This window comes from Trichosurus vulpecula, chromosome 4, assembly GCF_011100635.1.
Source record: "Trichosurus vulpecula isolate mTriVul1 chromosome 4, mTriVul1.pri, whole genome shotgun sequence".
In the NCBI taxonomy this organism is placed as follows: Eukaryota; Metazoa; Chordata; class Mammalia; order Diprotodontia; family Phalangeridae; genus Trichosurus; species Trichosurus vulpecula.
The window spans coordinates 137,674,458-137,694,081 of record NC_050576.1 but is presented as its reverse complement, the minus strand read 5'-3'; the positions used below and the strand labels follow the sequence as shown (position 1 = coordinate 137,694,081).

General features: G+C 39.5%; 1 protein-coding gene across 1 annotated transcript in view; it reads left to right on the top strand.

Annotated features, from left to right (window-relative positions):
* SDCCAG8 (SHH signaling and ciliogenesis regulator SDCCAG8) overlaps positions 1 to 19,624 on the top strand; it is a 285,884-nt gene that overhangs the window by 24,554 nt on the left and 241,706 nt on the right. Inside the window, 3 exon segments of the mRNA XM_036753380.1 lie at positions 662 to 775; positions 1,956 to 2,078; positions 19,389 to 19,526. Coding sequence (XP_036609275.1) covers positions 662 to 775; positions 1,956 to 2,078; positions 19,389 to 19,526 — 375 coding nt within the window.

Below are 19,624 nucleotides of genomic sequence, written 5' to 3'. Positions count from 1 at the left end.
CTTTTTCTGATCTGTCCTAATACTGATTAGTCAAATATCAGACAGATTTAGATGTGGTATACACATAATTAGAGTGCTAGAGTCTCAACCGTTCAGTAATATGGCTTCTGGAAATTCAGCTTAATGGCATTGGTAGTTAGCTTAAAGAGAACATTGTTCTAGGAGGCCATAAGAATGCGTTCTTCTACAAAAATATGCTCCTTGAGGAAGGGGGCTATTTAATTTTTATCTTTGTATCAATATTATTTAACACAGTGACTCATACTAATAGAGCTTACTAAATGTGGAATCAAACTGAAGTTTTGTTACTAGAGGATGTCTGTCCTATCAACTCAGTTCTGTAGTAATTTCCAAGAGAAAGTTGCACCACCCAATGTTAGCAGAATGTTGATAACATTTATATGCTATTCTGCCATTTTTATAGCACTTGTCCAAACAATTTTATAGCTGCTTCAACTTTACAGCAATATCTCCTTGTTTTGTTCATTTACAGAGTTTTTAGAATAAACATATAGAAATCACACAAAATTATGCAGTTATTATTTTCATTATTTTTGTCCAGGGTATACTGAGTCCTTGTATTAATGAGGAGAATGAGAAGAATGATAGCTAATATTCTACTCCATCCAAATATAGCTAACCTATGTGATTTTCACCTTAGAAAGCATCAGAAAATGAGAATAACAGTTTGCCTGCTCTATTTGATCTTGTTCCCATCTTTAATGATCAATCCCAATACATTCATCATTTAGAGGCAGAAGTGAAGTTTTGTAAGGTAAGTTTGGGGTTTGGTTTTTAGATTTTTAATACCTAATAAAGTCAAGTTGATTTTTAAAAATTTTTATAATATATACTTATATTAAATTTTCATTGAATTTATTATCTTCTCCCTAAAACTTGTCCTAACCTCTAATTTCTTCTTTATTGATGGCACCATTTTTTCTCTCAATCATACAGATTTTTAGCCTTATCTTTGACCCTTCCTTCTCCCTTTCCTAGAAATGTTGTCTTATGGACTTGTGATATTGTTTTTGATTAACACTACCATATCCAATCAGTTGCTAAGCCCTGTCATTTCTAGTTCTGCAAAATTTCATGTGTTTCTTCCTTGCTATTCCCATTGCAATTACCTTAGTTCAGGCCCTCATTACTTCTCACTCGGACCATTGTAATTTTCTCTATTCTGAAGAAGTTACTCCTTCTCACAGAAGTAGAGAAAGTGAATTGATATGAAGTAATAGGAAATAAGATTGAACAGAGTAGGGCTAGCTCAGAAATAATAACAAGAAATAGCCATTTGTAGCAGGGGTATGAAGTCACAAAGGTGATATTTGTTAAATGCTAATCACAGAATCTGAGTTGGAATGAACCACTGTGGCAGTCCATTGTGTACTTGAACCAGTACATAGAGAAGTCCTTTAACATCTCTGACAGAATATCCAATCTATATTTAAAAGATCTCCCATAATGATGAACCCATACATTTCTCAGGGCAGTTCATTCCACTTTGAGACAGGTTTGTTAGCAAGCTTTTCCCTAAATTGAGCCTTAGTCTAACTTCTTGTGATTTTACTCATTGCTCTTAGTTTTCCCCTCAGGATTAAATCTTTCTTGCATATGACACCCTTCAGATATTTGAAGATATTTATCTATAATGTCTTCCCCTAAATATCTTGTTTTCTTTATCTTCAGTCTCCACTAGAAGTCATCTTTGGTTTCTTCAGTTGACACTCACATATCCTGTCTGTAGCCCTCTTGCCCTCTCATACCCCTTCCTTTAGATGCACACTAGTTTGTCAATATGCTTCCTAAAATTGTAGAATGTTTATTTAAATTATAAACACCTAGGAGATAGGAGTAGTTCTTTACATCACTTTAAGCACCCTGGTATTCTGCTTGGAAAAGCAGTCTGTTTAGTAGTTTAAGCATATGTATGCTTTCGTTGCTTTCTGTAGGAAGAACTATCTGGAATGAAGGAAAGAATACATGTAGTTGTGCTTGAAAATGAAAAGCTTCAGGAAGAGTTGAAATCCAGATCAGCAGAGCAGAAAATTGAGCATATCTTCATGGATTCCTCTGTGAGTAATTTTTTTAAAATGTAAAGGGGTAACCAAGAGGGGGCATGGACAATTTTTCAGAGTTGAACAGTGGAACCATTGCTTGGGACTTTGGCTCTATCTACTTGATTTAAATCCTGGCATTAGTTGGGGATGGTTTAATTGGATCAGGCTATTACAGATCTTTGTTGTACTGAGACTGAGCTTATACATGGGGGCAGAAGAATCTCCCAGGAGTTCAGAGAGATCTGGATAGAACTGAGCACAGACCAGAGACAAGAGACTTGAAAGCAGACTTTGGCCCTTGGTGGGAGGCGCAGCCTGTTCATCAATACTGCTTTTCACTGATTGTTCCCAGCCCTTAGCCTGAGAGATAACAGCCTTGAGAGGTAGTGTCATAGCAGCCAAATAGTTCCTAGCATTGGGAATCACATGGACCCAGGAGAGAAAGGGACGGCATGGCTTTGTGGATATTCCCAAGTGAAAGAGTGGTGAGAGCTCCTGGCTCCAACTATTTGGAGAGAAGACAGTACTAATGTATCTCTGGAACTGGAGGATCAAATGGTGACTGAGGCACAATGTGGGGGAACAAACCTCGCCCTTATCTACTACTGAGTTATTTGGACTTTGCAGAACTAATGGGAAAGGGACTGCCTCTTTAACAACTCTAAGTGCCAAATTACTTTTGGAGGAGCCCTATACACATAGACATACTGCTATAAGCTGTATGGATCTTCAGGGGAACTGGGGGGAGGGTCGCTGGAAGGTTTAAGAATTGACTCTTAAGCAACTAGTCTTGTTTCCTTTCCACGAGGAAGCTGAGCTTCCACTTGCCTTGCTGCCAGTTAGGGGAAAGAGAATTGATCTTGAGGAGAGCCAACCTTCTGCCTTCGTGGATAACTAGAAGGGAAGATAAAGAGGAAGGTCAAAAGAGAATGACTTCCCAGGAGATCTGTGACTTGATAACCTGGTACTAATGCTAATCAAATTAGCTCATGTGCTTCCAGTCATGTCCCTTCTCACTAGATTGTAGGAATCCTTCTCTTGAGGATCAGGCGATATCTTACTTCTTGCATTTCAATCTTTGTGTATATGAAGGTCATGAGATGATAAATTTAAATCTGGAAAGGACCTGATAGAAGGAGTGAAAAGCCAGGCACAGGTTGACATGGACCCTAGATTTTGGAAATACATTTCAGAATTTTCAGAAGAAGGATAGGAAGGTTCTCATGCACTGAAATTCTACAGGGGAATTCACCATAGGAAGAATGGTAAACCAAGAAAGAAATTCTATTGACACAGAGGGAGACAATTCCAGTAAAGAGGAAAAATGCGAATTGTTTGAAGAAACCAATATGGATGTACAGAGAACTCACCAACCAGCTGAGATTTTTATAAGATATGTAGAGAAGATGCAAGTTCGGGCAGGTAACAAAATGGAAACATGAGTGAGACATTTTTATTTGAATGCTGTAAAAACGGTGTCAGGAATACTAAAACTGAGAATGAGCTGAGGCTGATGAGGGAAGGTAGAGACAACAAATAATGTTGTTTTGGCTGTATTGGTAGGAAGAGGATTAAAGAGGATAAGATCCCTACTGGAGGTGGATGGAGACATCTTCTACTGATAATGGAGAGAAGAAAGTGCCACTCAGGTCTTATTTTGCCTCTGCTTCCTTTGCCAAGGACAGCGACTCAATTAGAGTGGAAATGACAGAACAAAAATTGCTAACCAGGAGTTTATGCTCAAGAGAAGTTGGAATATGATAAGTTGCCCTTGATGAATTCAAATCACCTTGGCCCAGATGAACTAGATCCTTGGGATACCGAAGGAATTGACAGATGTAATTGTTATCCATTATTTGTGATATTTAAAAGATCATGGAAGATGGAAGGGGTACTACAATGTACAGGTACTAGATGGAAGGGGTACTACAATGTACAGGTACTACAGATGTTGTCCTGATCAAAAAAAGGGGAAAAAAGAGACTATAAACTATAGACCAGTTAGCTTGACTTTGATTCCTGGGAAAACTTTATAATGGACCATTAAGGATATAGCCAATGGATAACTATCAAAGTAGTGCCATGATGGCTTGATCAAGGGCTAGTCATGCCAAACAAATCTTTTTTTTCCTTTTTCTTTTTTGAACAGGATCTATGGTTTTATTGGTCTAGGGATTTATAGGAAGCAAATACCCTCTACCAGTGCAGATTGCCACTTGGTTTCTAACCTATAGTTTTGGCAATTGCCTGGGTCACTGAGATAGTAAGGGACTTTTCCAGGTCATACAACCAACATGTCAGAGACAACACTTGAACGACCTAGGTCTTCCTGAATTTGAAGTCTGCTCTCTCTCTCTCTTCCTTCTCTCTCCCTCTCTCCCTCCCTCCCCCTCTCTCCCCCCTCTCTCTCTCCTTCCCTCCCTCTTTCTCTCCCTCTCTCTTGCCCTCCCTCTACCCCTCCCTCTTCCCCTCTGTCCCCCCACCTCTCCATACACTTGATAGATTTTAGCAAAACATTTGATGAAATGTCCCCTACTATTCTTGTGAAGAAGATGGAGATGTGAACTAGACAGTAATATAACTTGGGTTTGTTGAACAACCAGGCACAGTCAATGACTATTAATTGTTAATCTTGGCAGGAGTTAGGTCTACCATGGAATATCTCCAGGATCTGTGTTTGGTCCTGCACTGTGTAATATTTTTACCAATGATAGTGGATAAAGGCATAGATGGCATGCTTATTAGATTTGCAAATAACACAAAACTTGACAACAACTTGAAGTTGACAGCTGCAAAAAGATCTTAACAAGTTATGATAGGCTCAATATATTCAGATGAAATTCAGGGGGGGATGTTGGTGGGAGTGGAGCAGAGCCAAGATGGCAGCTGGAAAGCAGGGACTAGTGTGAGCTCCCCACCGAGTCCCTCCAAAAACCTATAAAAAATGGCACCAAACCAAATCTAGAACTGCAGAACCCACAAAATAGCAGAGGGAAGTAGGGCTCCAGCCCAGGACAGCCTGGATGTTCTCTGGTTGAGGTCTATCCTGCATGGAGCTGGGTGCGGAGGGGAGCCGAGGGGAGCCGAGCCCAGCGTGAGCGGCGCGGACCAACCAGACCAGGAGCCAGGCGAGAGCGTGCCCTAGCACCCTGAATCAGTGAGCTGCAGTAGTTACCAGGCTTCTCAACCCACAAACACCAAAGAAAACAGAGAAGGTTAGTGGGAAAAGCTGTGGGAGTGGAAGGAGTTCGCAGTTGGACTACGGCCCCAGGGGCAGAGGAGGTGGGGCAGCTACAGAACTAGAGCTGCTGTTGCTTCCAGCCCCAGGCCCACCTGGTGGGAGGAATTAAGTGGTGGATCAGAGCAGGAGTGAAGAGCCTGTGAAGCTCTAAGTCCAGTCCGGGTTGGGGGTTCTTGGGGAAGGAGGAGTGCTGGTGCGGCAGAGCTGGTGCATCCCCCCAAGTGTGGAACATAGTTCTCTTAACTCTACAAGCAGTCATACTTCGCTGAAAAACTCAAGGGTCAAGTTAGTTGGCTGGGAACATGGCCAGGCAGTGAAAATGCACCCAGATTCAGTCTCAGACTTTGGAAGCTTTCTTTGGTGACAAAGAAGACCAAAACATACAGCCAGAAGAAGTCAACAAAGTCAAAGAGCCTACAACAAAAGCCTCCAAGAAAAACATGAACTGGTCTCAGGCCATGGAAGAGCTCAAAAAGGATTTGGAAAAGCAAGCTAGAGGAGTAGAGGAAAATTGGGAAGAGAAATGAGAAGGATGTGAGAAAACCGTGAAAAACAAGTCAATGACTTGCTAAAGGAGACCCAAAAATATACTGAAAAATACACTGAAGAAAACAACACCTTCAAAAATAGACTAAGTCAAATGGCAAAAGAGCTCCAAAAAGCCAATGAGGAGAAGAATGCCTTGAAAGGCAGAATTAGCCAAATGGAAAAGGAGGTCCAAAAGACCACTGAAGAAAATACCACCTTAAAAATTAGATTGGAGCCAGTGGAAGCTAGTGACTTTATGAGAAATCAAGATATTATAAAACAGAACCAAAGGAATGAAAAAATGGAAGACAAGGTAAAATATCTCATTGGAAAAACCACTGACCTGGAAAATAGATCCAGAAGAGATAATTTAAAAATTACTGGACTACCTGAAAGCCATGATCAAAAGAGGAGCCTAGATATCATCTTTCAAGAAATTATCAAGGAGAACTTCCCTGATATTCTAGAGCCACAGGGCAAAATAGAAACTGAAAGAATCCACCAATCGCCTTCTCAAATAGATCCCAAAAAGAAATCTCCTAGGAATGTTGTCGCCAAATTCCAGAGCTCCCAGATCAAGGAGAAAATACTGCAAGCAGCCAGAAAGAAACAATTTGAGTATTGTGGAAACACAATCAGAATAAACCAAGATCTAGCAGCTTCTACATTAAGAGATCGAAGGGCTTGGAATATGATATTCCAGAGGTCAATGGAGCTAGGATTAAAACCAAGAATCACCTACCCAGCAAAACTGAGTATTGTGCTCCAAGGCAAAATATGGACTTTCAATAAAATAGAGGACTTTCAAGCTTTCTCAGTGGAAAGACCAGAGCTGAATAGAAAATCTGACTTTCAAACACAAGAATCAAGAGAAACATGAAAAGGTAATCAAGGAAAAGAACAAGAAAAAGAAATTGCAAGGGACTTACTAAAGTTGAACTGCTTTGTTAACATTCCTACATGGAAAGATGATGTGTATGATTCATGAGACCCCAGTATTAGGGTAGCTGAAGGGAATATGCATATATATATATATATTTATATATGTATATGTGAGTGTGTATATATGTGTATGTGTATGTATGTATATATATATATATATATATATATAGAGAGAGAGAGAGAGAGAGAGAGAGAGAGAGAGGGCACAGGGGAGTTGAAGATGAAGGGAAGATATCTAAAAGAAATAAAATCAAATTAAGGGATGAAAGAGGAATATATTGAGAGAGGGAGATAGGGAGAGATAGAATGGGGTTAATTATCTGTCATAAAAGTGGCAAGAAAAAGCAGTTCTGTAGGAAGAGAAGAGAAGGCAGGTGAGGGGGAATGAGTGAATCTTACTGGCATCAGATTTGACCTGAGGAGGGAATACCATACATACTCAATTGGGTATCTTACCCCACAGGAAAAAGGGAGGAAGAAGATTAAAAAAAGGGGGGGGATGATAGAAGGGAGGGCAGATGGGGGGGGGAGGTAATCAAAAACAAACACTTTCGAAAGGGGACAGGGTCAAGGGAGAAAATTCAATAAAGGGGATAGGTTAGGAAGGAGCAAAATATAGTGAGTCTTTCACAACATGAGTATTGTGGAAGGGTTATACATAATGATACGCATGTGGCCTATGTTGAATTGCTTGACTTCTTAGGGAGGGTGGGTGGGAAGGGAAGAGGGGAGAGAATTTGGAACTCAAAGTTTTAAAAACAGATGTTCAAAAACAAAAAAAAAAGTTTTTGCGTGCAACTAGAAAATAAGATACACAGGCAATGGGGCATAGAAATTTATCTTGCCCTAAAAGAAAGGAAGGGAAAAGGGGATGGGAGGAGAGTGGGGTGACAGAAGGGAGGGCTGACTGGGGAACAGGGCAACCAGAATATACACCATCTTGGAGTGGGGGGAAGGGTAGAAATGGGGAGAAAATTTGTAATTCAAACTCTTGTGAAAATCAATGCTGAAAACTAAATATATTAAATAAATTTTAAAAAAAGTGAGCTTCCTGGGAGTAGGCACTGTCTCTATTTTTCTATTTGTGTTACCTGTGCTTAGCACAGTGCTTTTCACATAGGAAGCACTCAATAAATGCCTTTCTTATTCCTTCAAAAAAAAAGATGCAATTCAGTAGTGTTAAAGGTCAAGTTTTATACTTGTGTTAAAAAACAACTTCACCTGTATAGAAGGATCAGAGAGCAGACAGGGAAAAGATCAGGGTTTTTTTGTGGACTTGCAAGATTATTGTTAGTATGATGTTAAAGACAAAGAAAATTCCAATTCTAGGCTTAAGAGGAACACCCTTCCAGAAATAAGGAGGTGTGATCATAAGTCAGTACTCTGATCTGGTAGGACCGCATCTGTAGTGTTGTGTTCAGATCTGGGTGCTAGTTTAAGATGGACATTAGTAAACTGAAGAGCATCTAGAGGAGGGAAGCTAGGATGATGAAGAGCCTTGAGGCCATGTAATATGAGGATAGATTGAAGGAGCTAGGAGGGCTTATCTGGGAGAAGAGAAGATTCAAGGGGATAGGCTAATTCTTTTCAAAGATCTGAAGGGCTATCATGTGATGGAGAGATTGGATTTGTTCTCTTTGGCTGCAGAAGACAGGACTCAGCAGTCAGTGGAAGCTGCAAGGATTTATATTTAGGTTCAATGTTAAGAAAACCTTCCTAATAAAGTGGAGTGGGCTGGCTCTAGAGTGGATTGGTTCTTCCTTTTTTGAGGTCTTGACACGGAGGCTAAATGACCTCTTACCTAGAATGTTGTAGGAAGGATTCGTTTTGGGTAGGCCTTAGATTAAGTAGCTTCTGCTAAGATCTCTGATTAGAGGTCATTTACTCCAACCTCCTCATTTGCAGAAGGAACTTGGAGATGTTGAGTGACTTGTTTAAATTCACACAGTTGGCAAAGCAAGAATTGGAACCTTGGCCCTTTGAGTCTAAATATAGTATTTTCTCCTATATTCTACCTCCTTTTTCCAGGGAAGAAGTCAGTTGTAAATCAAGGATTCCTGTCTTATTCCTAAAAGAAATCTGCCACCTCAGTCTATTTTGAAGACTACATTCATTCTGTGAAACCTAGTATATTAGTTGAAACTGAGTAAAAGTAGAAAAGTTATTAGCAATCCTCCTCCTACTACCAATTAGTCAGAAGGTAACTGGGTGTCAATTGTTAATTCAAGATTTTGCTAAGGATGGCTGAAAGGCAAACTCCTAACAGATGGCATGCTACCTCATTAGCTCTGAATCCCTGGTGCTAAACTCAGATAGAAAGAATCCCTACAGATAGCAACATTGACTTAGAAAGCTACAAATGAACATTTTCAGTTTTCTGTTGTATTTTTATCTGTTTTGTTAAGAACATTTCTGGATTATATTTTAACTTGGTTTGGCCTGCACCTGGAGTTTTATGGACCAGGCTTGGGGGTGAGTTTGACACCTCTGCTCAAAACCAACCTCACAGTATGCCTTTTACCTTATCTTCTTTTTTTTTCTTATTTTTTTAAATTTAATATATTTAGTTTTCAGCATTGATTTTCACAAGAGTTTGAATTACAAATTTTCTCCCCATTTCTACCCCCCCCACTCCAAGATGGTGTATATTCTGGTTGCCCTGTTCCCCAGTCAGCCCTCCCTTCTGTCACCCCACTCCCCTCCCATCCCCTTTTCCCTTCCTTTCTTTTAGGGCAAGATAAATTTCTATGCCCCATTGCCTGTGTATCTTATTTTCTAGTTGCACGCAAAAACTTTTTTTTTTTGTTTTTGAACATCTGTTTTTAAAATTTTGAGTTCCAAATTCTCTCCCCTCTTCCCTTTCCCCCCACCCTCCCTAAGAAGTCAAGCAATTCAACATAGGCTACATGCATATCATTATGTATAACCCTTCCACAATACTCATGTTGTGAAAGACTCACTATATTTTGCTCCTTCCTAACCTATCCCCTTTATTGAATTTTCTCCCTTGATCATGTCCCCTTTCAAAACTGTTTGTTTTTGATTACCTCCACCCCCATCTGCCCTCCCTTCTATCATCCCCCCCCCCTTTTTTTAATCTTCTTCCTCCTTTTTTCCTGTGGGGTAAGATACCCAATTGAGTATGTATGGTATTCCCTCCTCAGGTCAGATCTGATGACAGTAAAATTCACTCATTCCCCCTCACCTGCCTTCTCTTCTCTTCCTACAGAACTGCTTTTTCTTGCCACTTTTATGACAGATAATTAACCCCATTCTATCTCTCCCTATCTCCCTCTCTCAATATATTCCTCTTTCATCCCTTAATTTGATTTTATTTCTTTTAGATATCTTCCCTTCATCTTCAACTCCCCTGTGCCCCCCCTCCTCTCTCTCTCTCTCTCTATATATATATATATACACATACATATACACTCACATATACATAAACATATATATATATATATATATATATATATATATATATATATATATGCATATTCCCTTCAGATACCCTAATACTGAGGTCTCATGGATCATACACATCATCTTTCCATGTAGGAATGTAAACAAAACAGTTCAACTTTAGTAAGTTCCTTGCAATTTCTTCTTCTTGTTCTTTTTCTTGATTACCTTTTCATGTTTCTCTTGATTCTTGTGTTTGAAAGTCAGATTTTCTATTCAGCTCTGGTCTTTCCACTGAGAAAGCTTGAAAGTCCTCTCTGTTATTGAAAGTCCATATTTTGCCTTGGAGCACAATACTCAGTTTTGCTGGGTAGGTGATTCTTGGTTTTAATCCTAGCTCCACTAACCTCCAGAATATCATATTCCAAGCCCTTTGATCTCTTAATGTAGAAGCTGCTAGATCTTAGGTTGTTCTGATTGTGTTTCCACAATACTCAAATTGTTTCTTTCTGGCTGCTTGCAGTATTTTCTCCTTGACCTGAAAGCTATGGAATTTGGTGACAATATTCCTGGGAGTTTTCTTTTTGGGATCTTTTTCAAGACGTGATTAGGGGATTCTTTCAATTTCTATTTTACCCTCTGGTTCTAGAATATCAGGGCAGTTTTCCTTGATAATTTCTTGAAAGATGATGTCTAGGCTCTTTTTTTGATCATGGCTTTCAGGTAGTCCAATAATTTTTAAATGATCTCTCCTGGATCTATTCTTCAGGTCGGTGGTTTTTCCAGCGAGATATTTCACATTGTCTTCCATTTTTTCATTCCTTTGGTTCTGTTTTATAATATCTTGGTTTCTCATGAAGCTTCCACTTGCTCCAATCTAATTTTTAAGGTGGTATTTTCTTCAGTGGTCTTTTAGACCTCCTTTTCCATTTGGCTAATTCTGCCTTTCAAGGCATTCTTCTCCTTATTGGCTTTTTTTTTTTTGCCATTTGACTTAGTCTATTTTTGAAGGTGTTGTTTTCTTCAGTGTATTTTTCAGTATATTTTTGGGTCTCCTTTAGCAAGTCATTGGCTTGTTTTTCATGGTTTTCTCACATCCTTCTCATTTCTCTTCCCAATTTTCCTCTACTCCTCTAGCTTGCTTTTCCAAATCCTTTTTGAGCTCTTCCATGGCCTGAGACCAGTTCATGTTTTTCTTGGAGGCTTTTGTTGTAGGCTCTTTGACTTTGTTGACTTCTTCTGGCTGTATGTTTTGGTCTTCTTTGTCACCAAAGAAAGCTTCCAAAGTCTGAGACTGAATCTGGGTGCATTTTCACTGCCTGGCCATGTTCCCAGCCAACTAACTTGACCCTTGAGTTTTTCAGCGAAGTATGACTGCTTGTAGAGTTAAGAGAACTATGTTCCACATTTGGGGGGATGCACCAGCTCTGCCGCACCAGCACTCCTCCTTCCCCAAGAACCCCCAACCCGGACTGGACTTAGAGCTTCACAGGCTCTTCACTCCTGCTCTGATCCACCACTTAATTCCTCCCACCAGGTGGGCCTGGGGCTGGAAGCAACAGCAGCTCTAGTTCTGTAGCTGCCCCACCTCCTCTGCCCCTGGGGCCGTAGTCCAACTGCGAACTCCTTCCACTCCCACAGCTTTTCCCACTAACCTTCTCTGTTTTCTTTGGTGTTTGTGGGTTGAGAAGCCTGGTAACTACTGCAGCTCACTGATTCAGGGTGCTAGGGCATGCTCTGCCTGGCTCCTTGTCTGGTTGGTCTGTGCCACCCATGCTGGGCTCCCCTACGCACCTAGCTCTGTGCGGGATAGACCTCACCCAGAGACCATCCAGGCTGTCCTGTGCTGGAGCCCTGCTTCCCTCTGCTATTTTGTGGGTTCTGCAGTTCTAGAATTGGTTCAGAGCCATTTTTTATAGGTCTTTGGAGGGACTCGGTGGGGAGCTCACGCTAGTCCCTGCTTTCCAGCCACCATCTTGGCTCTGCCCCCTTTTTACCTTATCTTCTAGAGAAAGAAGAATGGGAAACAGAGAACTGAAGTATTAGGAAGTAGCCCTGTTCTAGAGTTCACTTTATGACAGTTTGAGAAAGTAAATCTTTGTTAAATTTGAGAATACTAGCATATAGCTCACCAACCAGAATACTGGACCAGAAGTAAAGGGACCTGAGTTCTTCCTTAGACTATTCACTGACTATCTATGTAATCTTCTATAACTCCCTTAATAGCTCTGGACCTCAGTTTCTTCATCTGTCAAGGAAGTGGTAGCTTAGATGATTCCTTAATTCCCTTTCAGTTCTAAAGTTTTATGATTATGATATGGAGTTTCTAAATGGATTTTGAAATAGCAGATAGCCTTAACAATTAAAAAAAAATAGTACTGCATTTATTGCCATCTGGCAAAACATTACTTTTCCCCTACTTGTTGACTATAACAAGTAGCTGATCAAAGGCTTTCTCAATTCTTGTGGAAGCATACCGTGTGATTACTCTGAAATATTTTAGTTGTAGATATCTTTGATATCTTTGTTTTAAAATGAAATATTATGGTCATTAGTTAATTAGTTTAAATAAATCAGTGACTTGTGAAAGAGGATATAACTTTATTTAGACTTTTCTTCTAATTTTGGGGTCGGGAATTATTCTTCTTTTAGAATGATTCCTATAGGTATCATTTGTAACCCTGAAGGTATATCATTTAAATCTGCCATTCACAAGAAGGAACTGGTAGTGTTCATTCCTAATTATAGAGTAGATGATTTTTTTTCAGTTGCTTTTCCCGAGCAGTCATTTTTAGTTTATGATTGATTGTTAAATAATTTTTTTACTTGTAATATTTTTCTTTTCTTGAATATATATATATATATATATCTCCATGCTGTTGATGGATAAAATTTCAATTGTTTTAGATTTTGAATGCCAGATTTTTAAAAAAATTCACATGAAATATATTTAAAACAAGCTTGTTTCAAAGGAGCTCTTTTTTCTTTTCCTTTCTAAATATATACTCATCTAAACATGACTGAATTATTCATAGTTTCAACAGCTATGTTGTGGCATAGCAGTTAAAGCTGGCAAGTGAGTTCACTTGGGAAGTAAGATGAGAAAGGAAATGAGGCAGATAAATGAATCAGAGGGAGAAGTAAGCAAGGAAAAAGGGGAAGGAAGTGATAGCGAGCCAATGTTTCTTTTCACATAGACAAAGGAATATTGGTTTTAAAAAATGTATGTATGGGTTTAATTTCAAAAAGATATTTAGAAAGGCAGATATATGCATGTCTGTATTATCTATTTGGTATACTGATGATTGCATTCTCCAGTGATTTAACATATGGTATATATGTTTAAAAATTATCCTGGATATATCATTAAATCTTTTTTATTCTATCTGATTTCTTTGTTTCTCTGTTGCTATTTCTCTATTGGTTGTAATAATTTAGTAGATTTTCTAGGTATTTACTGAATATATACATACATACGCACACATGTATGGCACTGTACCTGGTGTTTTTATTTGAAAAGCAAAGCAAAATAAAAGCTCTCAGAATTCCTCTCATTTAAATGGGTCAATATTATCTTTTGACCTCTATTAATATTTTATCATTTTAGTTTTTTAAGTACTGACAAAATTATTGGCTGTTATGAATACATAGTCTTTGATCATGACTTTCTATTAAATAGCATAGAAATTATATAGTTACTGAACTTATTTCACTCTGAGTGAAAGCAGCTACTTTTCTGTTCCCTCCAAAGTTCAGGCCTTGACTTGTGTTTATGTTAATTAACAGTACATAAGTTACAGGATTTCCATTTCTTTTTTTCATTATGATGAATTGTAATCCTGTTTTTTTAGCTATGGTTGAATCTGACTGATTATTTTAAAAGAAGGTAACTTGAAGAAGAGTGGGATTAATTCCAGGTTGGTAGGACCAGCCACGGTTTGGGCTCTGCTAACAGAGCTTTTGAAAACACAAGATTTTCTCTATCCCATGATGATGAATCAAAGTAGAACCTTACTAGATATTATTATAAGCATGTTATACATTTGAACTAGTTGTAGATATACCAACCTGATAATTTAAATGTGTATTTTTTAAGTAGAAAATTTCACAGATATCTCCTATGCCTGCCATTAAAAAGGTCTTCAACAGTCACTCTGACTTAAACTTCACTATATTTGTTTACTTAGAAAACTAGCTCTTCTGAAAATGTATGTGTGAATTTTTTAATTGAAAGGATAAACTAAGCTATGGCTACCTTGAAGCCTATACTTTCCCAGCAGTCACCTCAGAGTTTATACCAGAGGTCTGCAACCAATGACAGTAAAGCCACACACGGTTTTCTTGTTCCCAGCTGGAATGAATTGATGCTACCTCTAATGCCTAGCACTTCAGAGTATGGAATTTGGACCTTGGTACAACCAGTTTTAAAACATTACTTAGTCTTGATTTATAACTCTTAACAAATGATACCTTAAATACCTATGGACTCTACTATGGGTATTAATATTCTGTAAGACAGGTAGGAGATTGAAACATTGGGAAGTGGGAGAATGACCATGGGGCAAGAGTCTATGAACTGACATCCTGGGAAAAAGAGCCATCAGGGTGGACCTCTTATAGATTTAGTAGTGCGAGACAGTATATGCCTTCCACCTAGGCCTCTTGCATTCTCCCGTTCAGATTTCTGCCTTTCCCCCCATGAAAGCAACAACAATAACAACAAAAACCTGCCCTGTTTTACTGCTCTGTGGTGAATGAATGCCATTCTTTGGTACCAAGCTGAGGCATGATGTAGTGCCATCCTCCTCAGAGACTGGCTTTAGATGTCTACTCTTCCAGTCTTCAGCCTCTCGATTTGAGTCACTGAATCAACATTCCAGCCTGGAGCCCAAATCCTCTGCCCTGCTTCACCAGTTTCTATAAGGAAAGCACCAAGGCCTCATCTCTCTGTAACCATGGAATGCCCACATCCCAGGCCTCTCCCCAACAGGACCAGAGCATCTGCCATCAGACTTTGCATGTGCTAGACTCCACCCAGGACCAGAGCCTTACATAAACAACTTCTTACCACCAGGACCTCTTCTAGGAGTAGGGCTGCTGACACTAGAGCCAACCAGAAGCCCGGTACATTTGCTTCATTTGCAGGAAATCATCTGATTAGAATCTTTGCCTGCTGCCTTGGGATGGGGCACATGAATTGGTGCCAAATATGAGTTTAGTCAAGTCTTTGGGGACCCAATTACCAGGTGTTTACAGACCCAAATGTCCAACTTTGTTTCCCTTCTTCCTTGGTGCTTAAGAGAAACTTAATTGTCATTGTCCTTGGTTATTTCAGGGCCTTTGAGGACAGGAAACCTAGTCAAATGTTACTGCTTCCCAGTCCAATGGCTAACAAAACCCTAATTCTTCACATAATTGAGTCTGTGAATAGATTAAAAATCCCATCTCTTGCTACCTCTTCCCATTCCATCATCTCCTTCCACAACAGTGCTACCCTCTCACAATTCCCTAGCCTACTCTACATGGGGAGAAGTTGATGTCCCCTTGAACCCCCTCACCTCCCGGGTAAACAACATCTTCAGTTCTCATGTTTTATATCTTTGTTCCACCTTGCCCACACACAAGGATGGCCATACTCTTTTTTTTCTTTTCCTTTGTTTATTTAAAATTTTGGTTTTCAGCATTGATTTCCGCAAGATTTTGAATTACAAATTTTCTCCCAATTTCTACCCTCCCCGACACTCCAAGATGGCATATATTCTAATTGCCCCATTCCCCAGTTAGCCCTCCCTTCTGTCACCCTACCTCCAACATCCCCTTTTCCCATACTTTCTTGTAGGACAAGATAGATTTCTATGCCCCATGGCTTGTACATCTTATTTCCCAGTTGCATGTAAAAACAACTTTTTTTTTGAACATCTGCTTTTAAAACTTTGAGTTCTCTCCCCTCTTCCCTCCCCACCCACCCTCCCTAAGAAGGCAACATAGATCACATGTGTATCATTATGTAAAACCCTTCTACAATACTCTTGTTGTTAAAGACTAACTATATTTTGCTCCCTCCTATCCTGTCCCCCTTTATTTAATTTTCTCCCTTGACCCTGTCTCTTTTTGAAAGTGTTTGCTTTTGATTACCTCCTCCCCCATCTGCCCTCCCTTCTATTGTCCCCCCTTTTTATCCCCTTCCTTCTTCTTTCCTGTGGGGTAAGATACCCAATTGAGTGTGTATGTTATTCCCTCCTCAAGTCAAATCTGATGAGAGGGTTCCCTTCCAAAAGAACTGCTTTTTCTTGCCACTTTTGTGTGAGATAATTTACCCCATGCTATCTCTCCCTTTCTCCCTCTCTCAATATATTCCTCTCTAATCCCTTAATTTGATTTTTTTTAAACATCATCCCTTCATATTCAATTCATCCTGTGCCCTCTGTCTACATATATATGTATGTATATTCCCTTCAATTACCCTAATACTGAGGTCTCATGAATTATACACACCATCTTTCCATGTAGGAGTGTAAACAAAACAGTTCAGCTTTAGTAAGTCCCTTAGGATTTCTCTTTCTTGTTTACATTTTCATGCTTCTCTTGATTCTTGTCGTTGAAAGTCAAATTTTCTATTCAGCTCTGGTCTTTTCACTGAGAAAGCTTGAAAGTCCTCTATTTTATTGAAAATTCATATTTTCCTTGGAGCACTATACTCAGTTTTGCTGGGTAGGTGATTCTTGGTTTTAATCCTAGCTCCATTGACCTCCAGAATATCATATTCCAATCCCTTCAGTCCCTTAATGTAGAAGCTGCTAGATCTTGTGTTATCCTGATTATGTTTCCACAATACTCAAATTGTTTCCTTCTGGCTGCTTGCAGTATTTTCTCCTTGATCTGGGAGCTCTGGACTTTGGTGACAATATTCCTGGGAGTTTTCTTTTTGGGATCTTTTTCAAGAGGTGATTAGGGGATTCTTTCAATTTCTATTTTACCCTCTGGCTCTAGAATATCAGGGAAGTTCTCCTTGATAATTTCTTGAAAGATGATATCTAGACTCTTTTTTTGATCATGGCTTTCAGGTAGTCCAATAATTTTTAAATTCTCTCTCCTGGATCTAGTTTCCAGTTCAGTGGTTTTTCAAAATGAGATATTTCACATTGTCTTCCATTTTTTCATTCCTTTCGTTCTGTTTTATAATATCTTGATTTCTCATAAAGTCACTAGCTTCCACTTGCTCCAGTCTAATTTTTAAAGTAGTATTTTCTTCAGTGGTCTTTTGGACCTCCTTTTCCATTTGGCTAATTCTGCCTTTCAAGGCATTCTTCTCCTCATTGGCTTTTTGGAGCTCTTTTGCCATTTGAGTTAGTCTATTTTTTAAGGTGTTATTTTCTTTAGTATTTTTTTGGGTCTCCTTTAGCAAGTCATTGACTTGTTTTTCATGGTTTTCTCACATCACTCTCATTTCTCTTCCCAATTTTTCCTCTACTTCTCTTACTTGCTTTTCCAAATCCTTTTTGAGCTCTTCCATGGCCTGAGACCAATTCATATTTTTCTTGGAGACTTTTGATGTAGGCTCTTTGACTTTGTTGACTTCTTCTGGCTGCATGTTTTGGTCTTCTTTGTCATCAAAAAAAGATTCCAAAGTCTGAGTCTGAATCTGAGACCATTTTCGCTGCCTGGCCATGTTACCAGCCAAATAACCTGACCCTTGAGTTTTTCAGCGGGGTATGACTGCTTGTAGAGTAGAGAGTACTCTGTCCCAAGCTTGAGGGACTGCACAGCTATTTTCAGAGCTACTTCTATACAGGAAGCTCTGCCACACTAGCACTCCTTCTTCCCCAAGAACCACCAACCAGGATTTCAACCCAGATCCAAGCAGGGCAAAGCAGGCTTTGCACTCCTGCTCTAATCTGCCACTTAATTCCTCCCACCAGGTGGGCATGGGGCCAGAGGAAATTGCAGCTGTAGCTCTGTAAGCAGCCTCAGAGCTGCACCACCTCTGTGGCCCCTGGGGTGGTGGCCGACTGTGCACTCCTTTCACTCTGTCCCAGCAGCTTTTCCCACTAACCTTCTCTGTTGTCTTTGGCATTTGTGGGTTGAGAAGTCTGGTAACTGCCACAGCTCACTGATTCAGGGCACTATGGCCTTTTCCACTCAGCTCCTGGATGTGGTTGGTCCTGGCACAGCCCAAGCTGGGCTCTGCTGTGCTCCGCTCCCAGCTCTGTGTGATAGACCCTTCCTAGTGACGATACAGGCTGTTCTGGGCTGGAACCCTGCTTCCCTTTGCTATTTCGTGGGTTCTGCAGCTCCAGAATTTGTTCAGAGCCATTTTTATAGGTGTTTGGAGGGACCTGGGGTGGGGCTTAAGCAACTCCCTGCTTTCCAGCTGCCATCTTGGCTCTACCCCTGCTGAGATCCCAGCATGGCCATACTCTTGACCCTAACATTACCCATAGATGTTTGCTTTCTGTGATATTTGTCTCTGAAATGAAACTTTTTGTCCTTCCTTTTCTCATCTACCTCTTTCCTGTTTGCTGTTATTTAAAGCCCTCCACAATTTTGTTCATTTGTCATTACAAGCTTATTTCACATCATTTCTCCTTCATATAACATGTTATATGTTTGAAAGAGTTGTGTATATACCCTCGCTCCACATTCTCTCCTTCCCTGAAAATATTGCATAAATGTTGGTCCCCATTAGAATGTTACCTCCTTGGGGTGTGGATTTTTGCTTTATCTTTGCTTCTCTAGCTTTGGCATCTTGCCCTATGCCTGCAGGGCCTCTTGAATTGGAGTAAATAGCCTACATGCAACACAGTACAGCTCATCAGAGCCGTTTGCTTTCATTAACACGATTTTTTTTTTTGCAAAATGTAATTTTTTTGTAAATTGCTGTATTTTCCAGGCACTGAGGAAAAAATGGATAGAGGTTTCCATTCCCTTTCCCCAACTATGGAGTCTGTAAATTAGGAGAAACCATACTACTACTTTCTTGAAATTTAAAAAGATTTTTCCCATAAGTCTCCTAGCATATAGACCTAAAATTGCGATTTACCAGCTTACATACATGTATGTGTATGTGTATATACATGTATGTGTGTGTATACATATATATGCATATATAGACACACATATGTGTGTGTTTCTGCTTAGAAATAAAGTCTAATATTACAATATCAGTTTGACTTGGAATTTTGATTGTAATAAATGACTACATTTTTATTCAGGGAAATCCTCAAAATTCTTGGGTGAAGCCAGGTGATGATTTAAGAATGTGTCAAGGTGGCAAGTCACATGCTACTTCAAATGACATAGAACAGGTCAAATCAACCACTTATGATCTGGAAAAATGGCAACTAGAACTTGTGAGTAATCAAATACTTTTGATTTTCTTGTTTCATTTTTTAATTTCTTTTTTTATTAAGTATTCTCAAAGTGTGTAGTGCTTTATGTTTGATCAGAT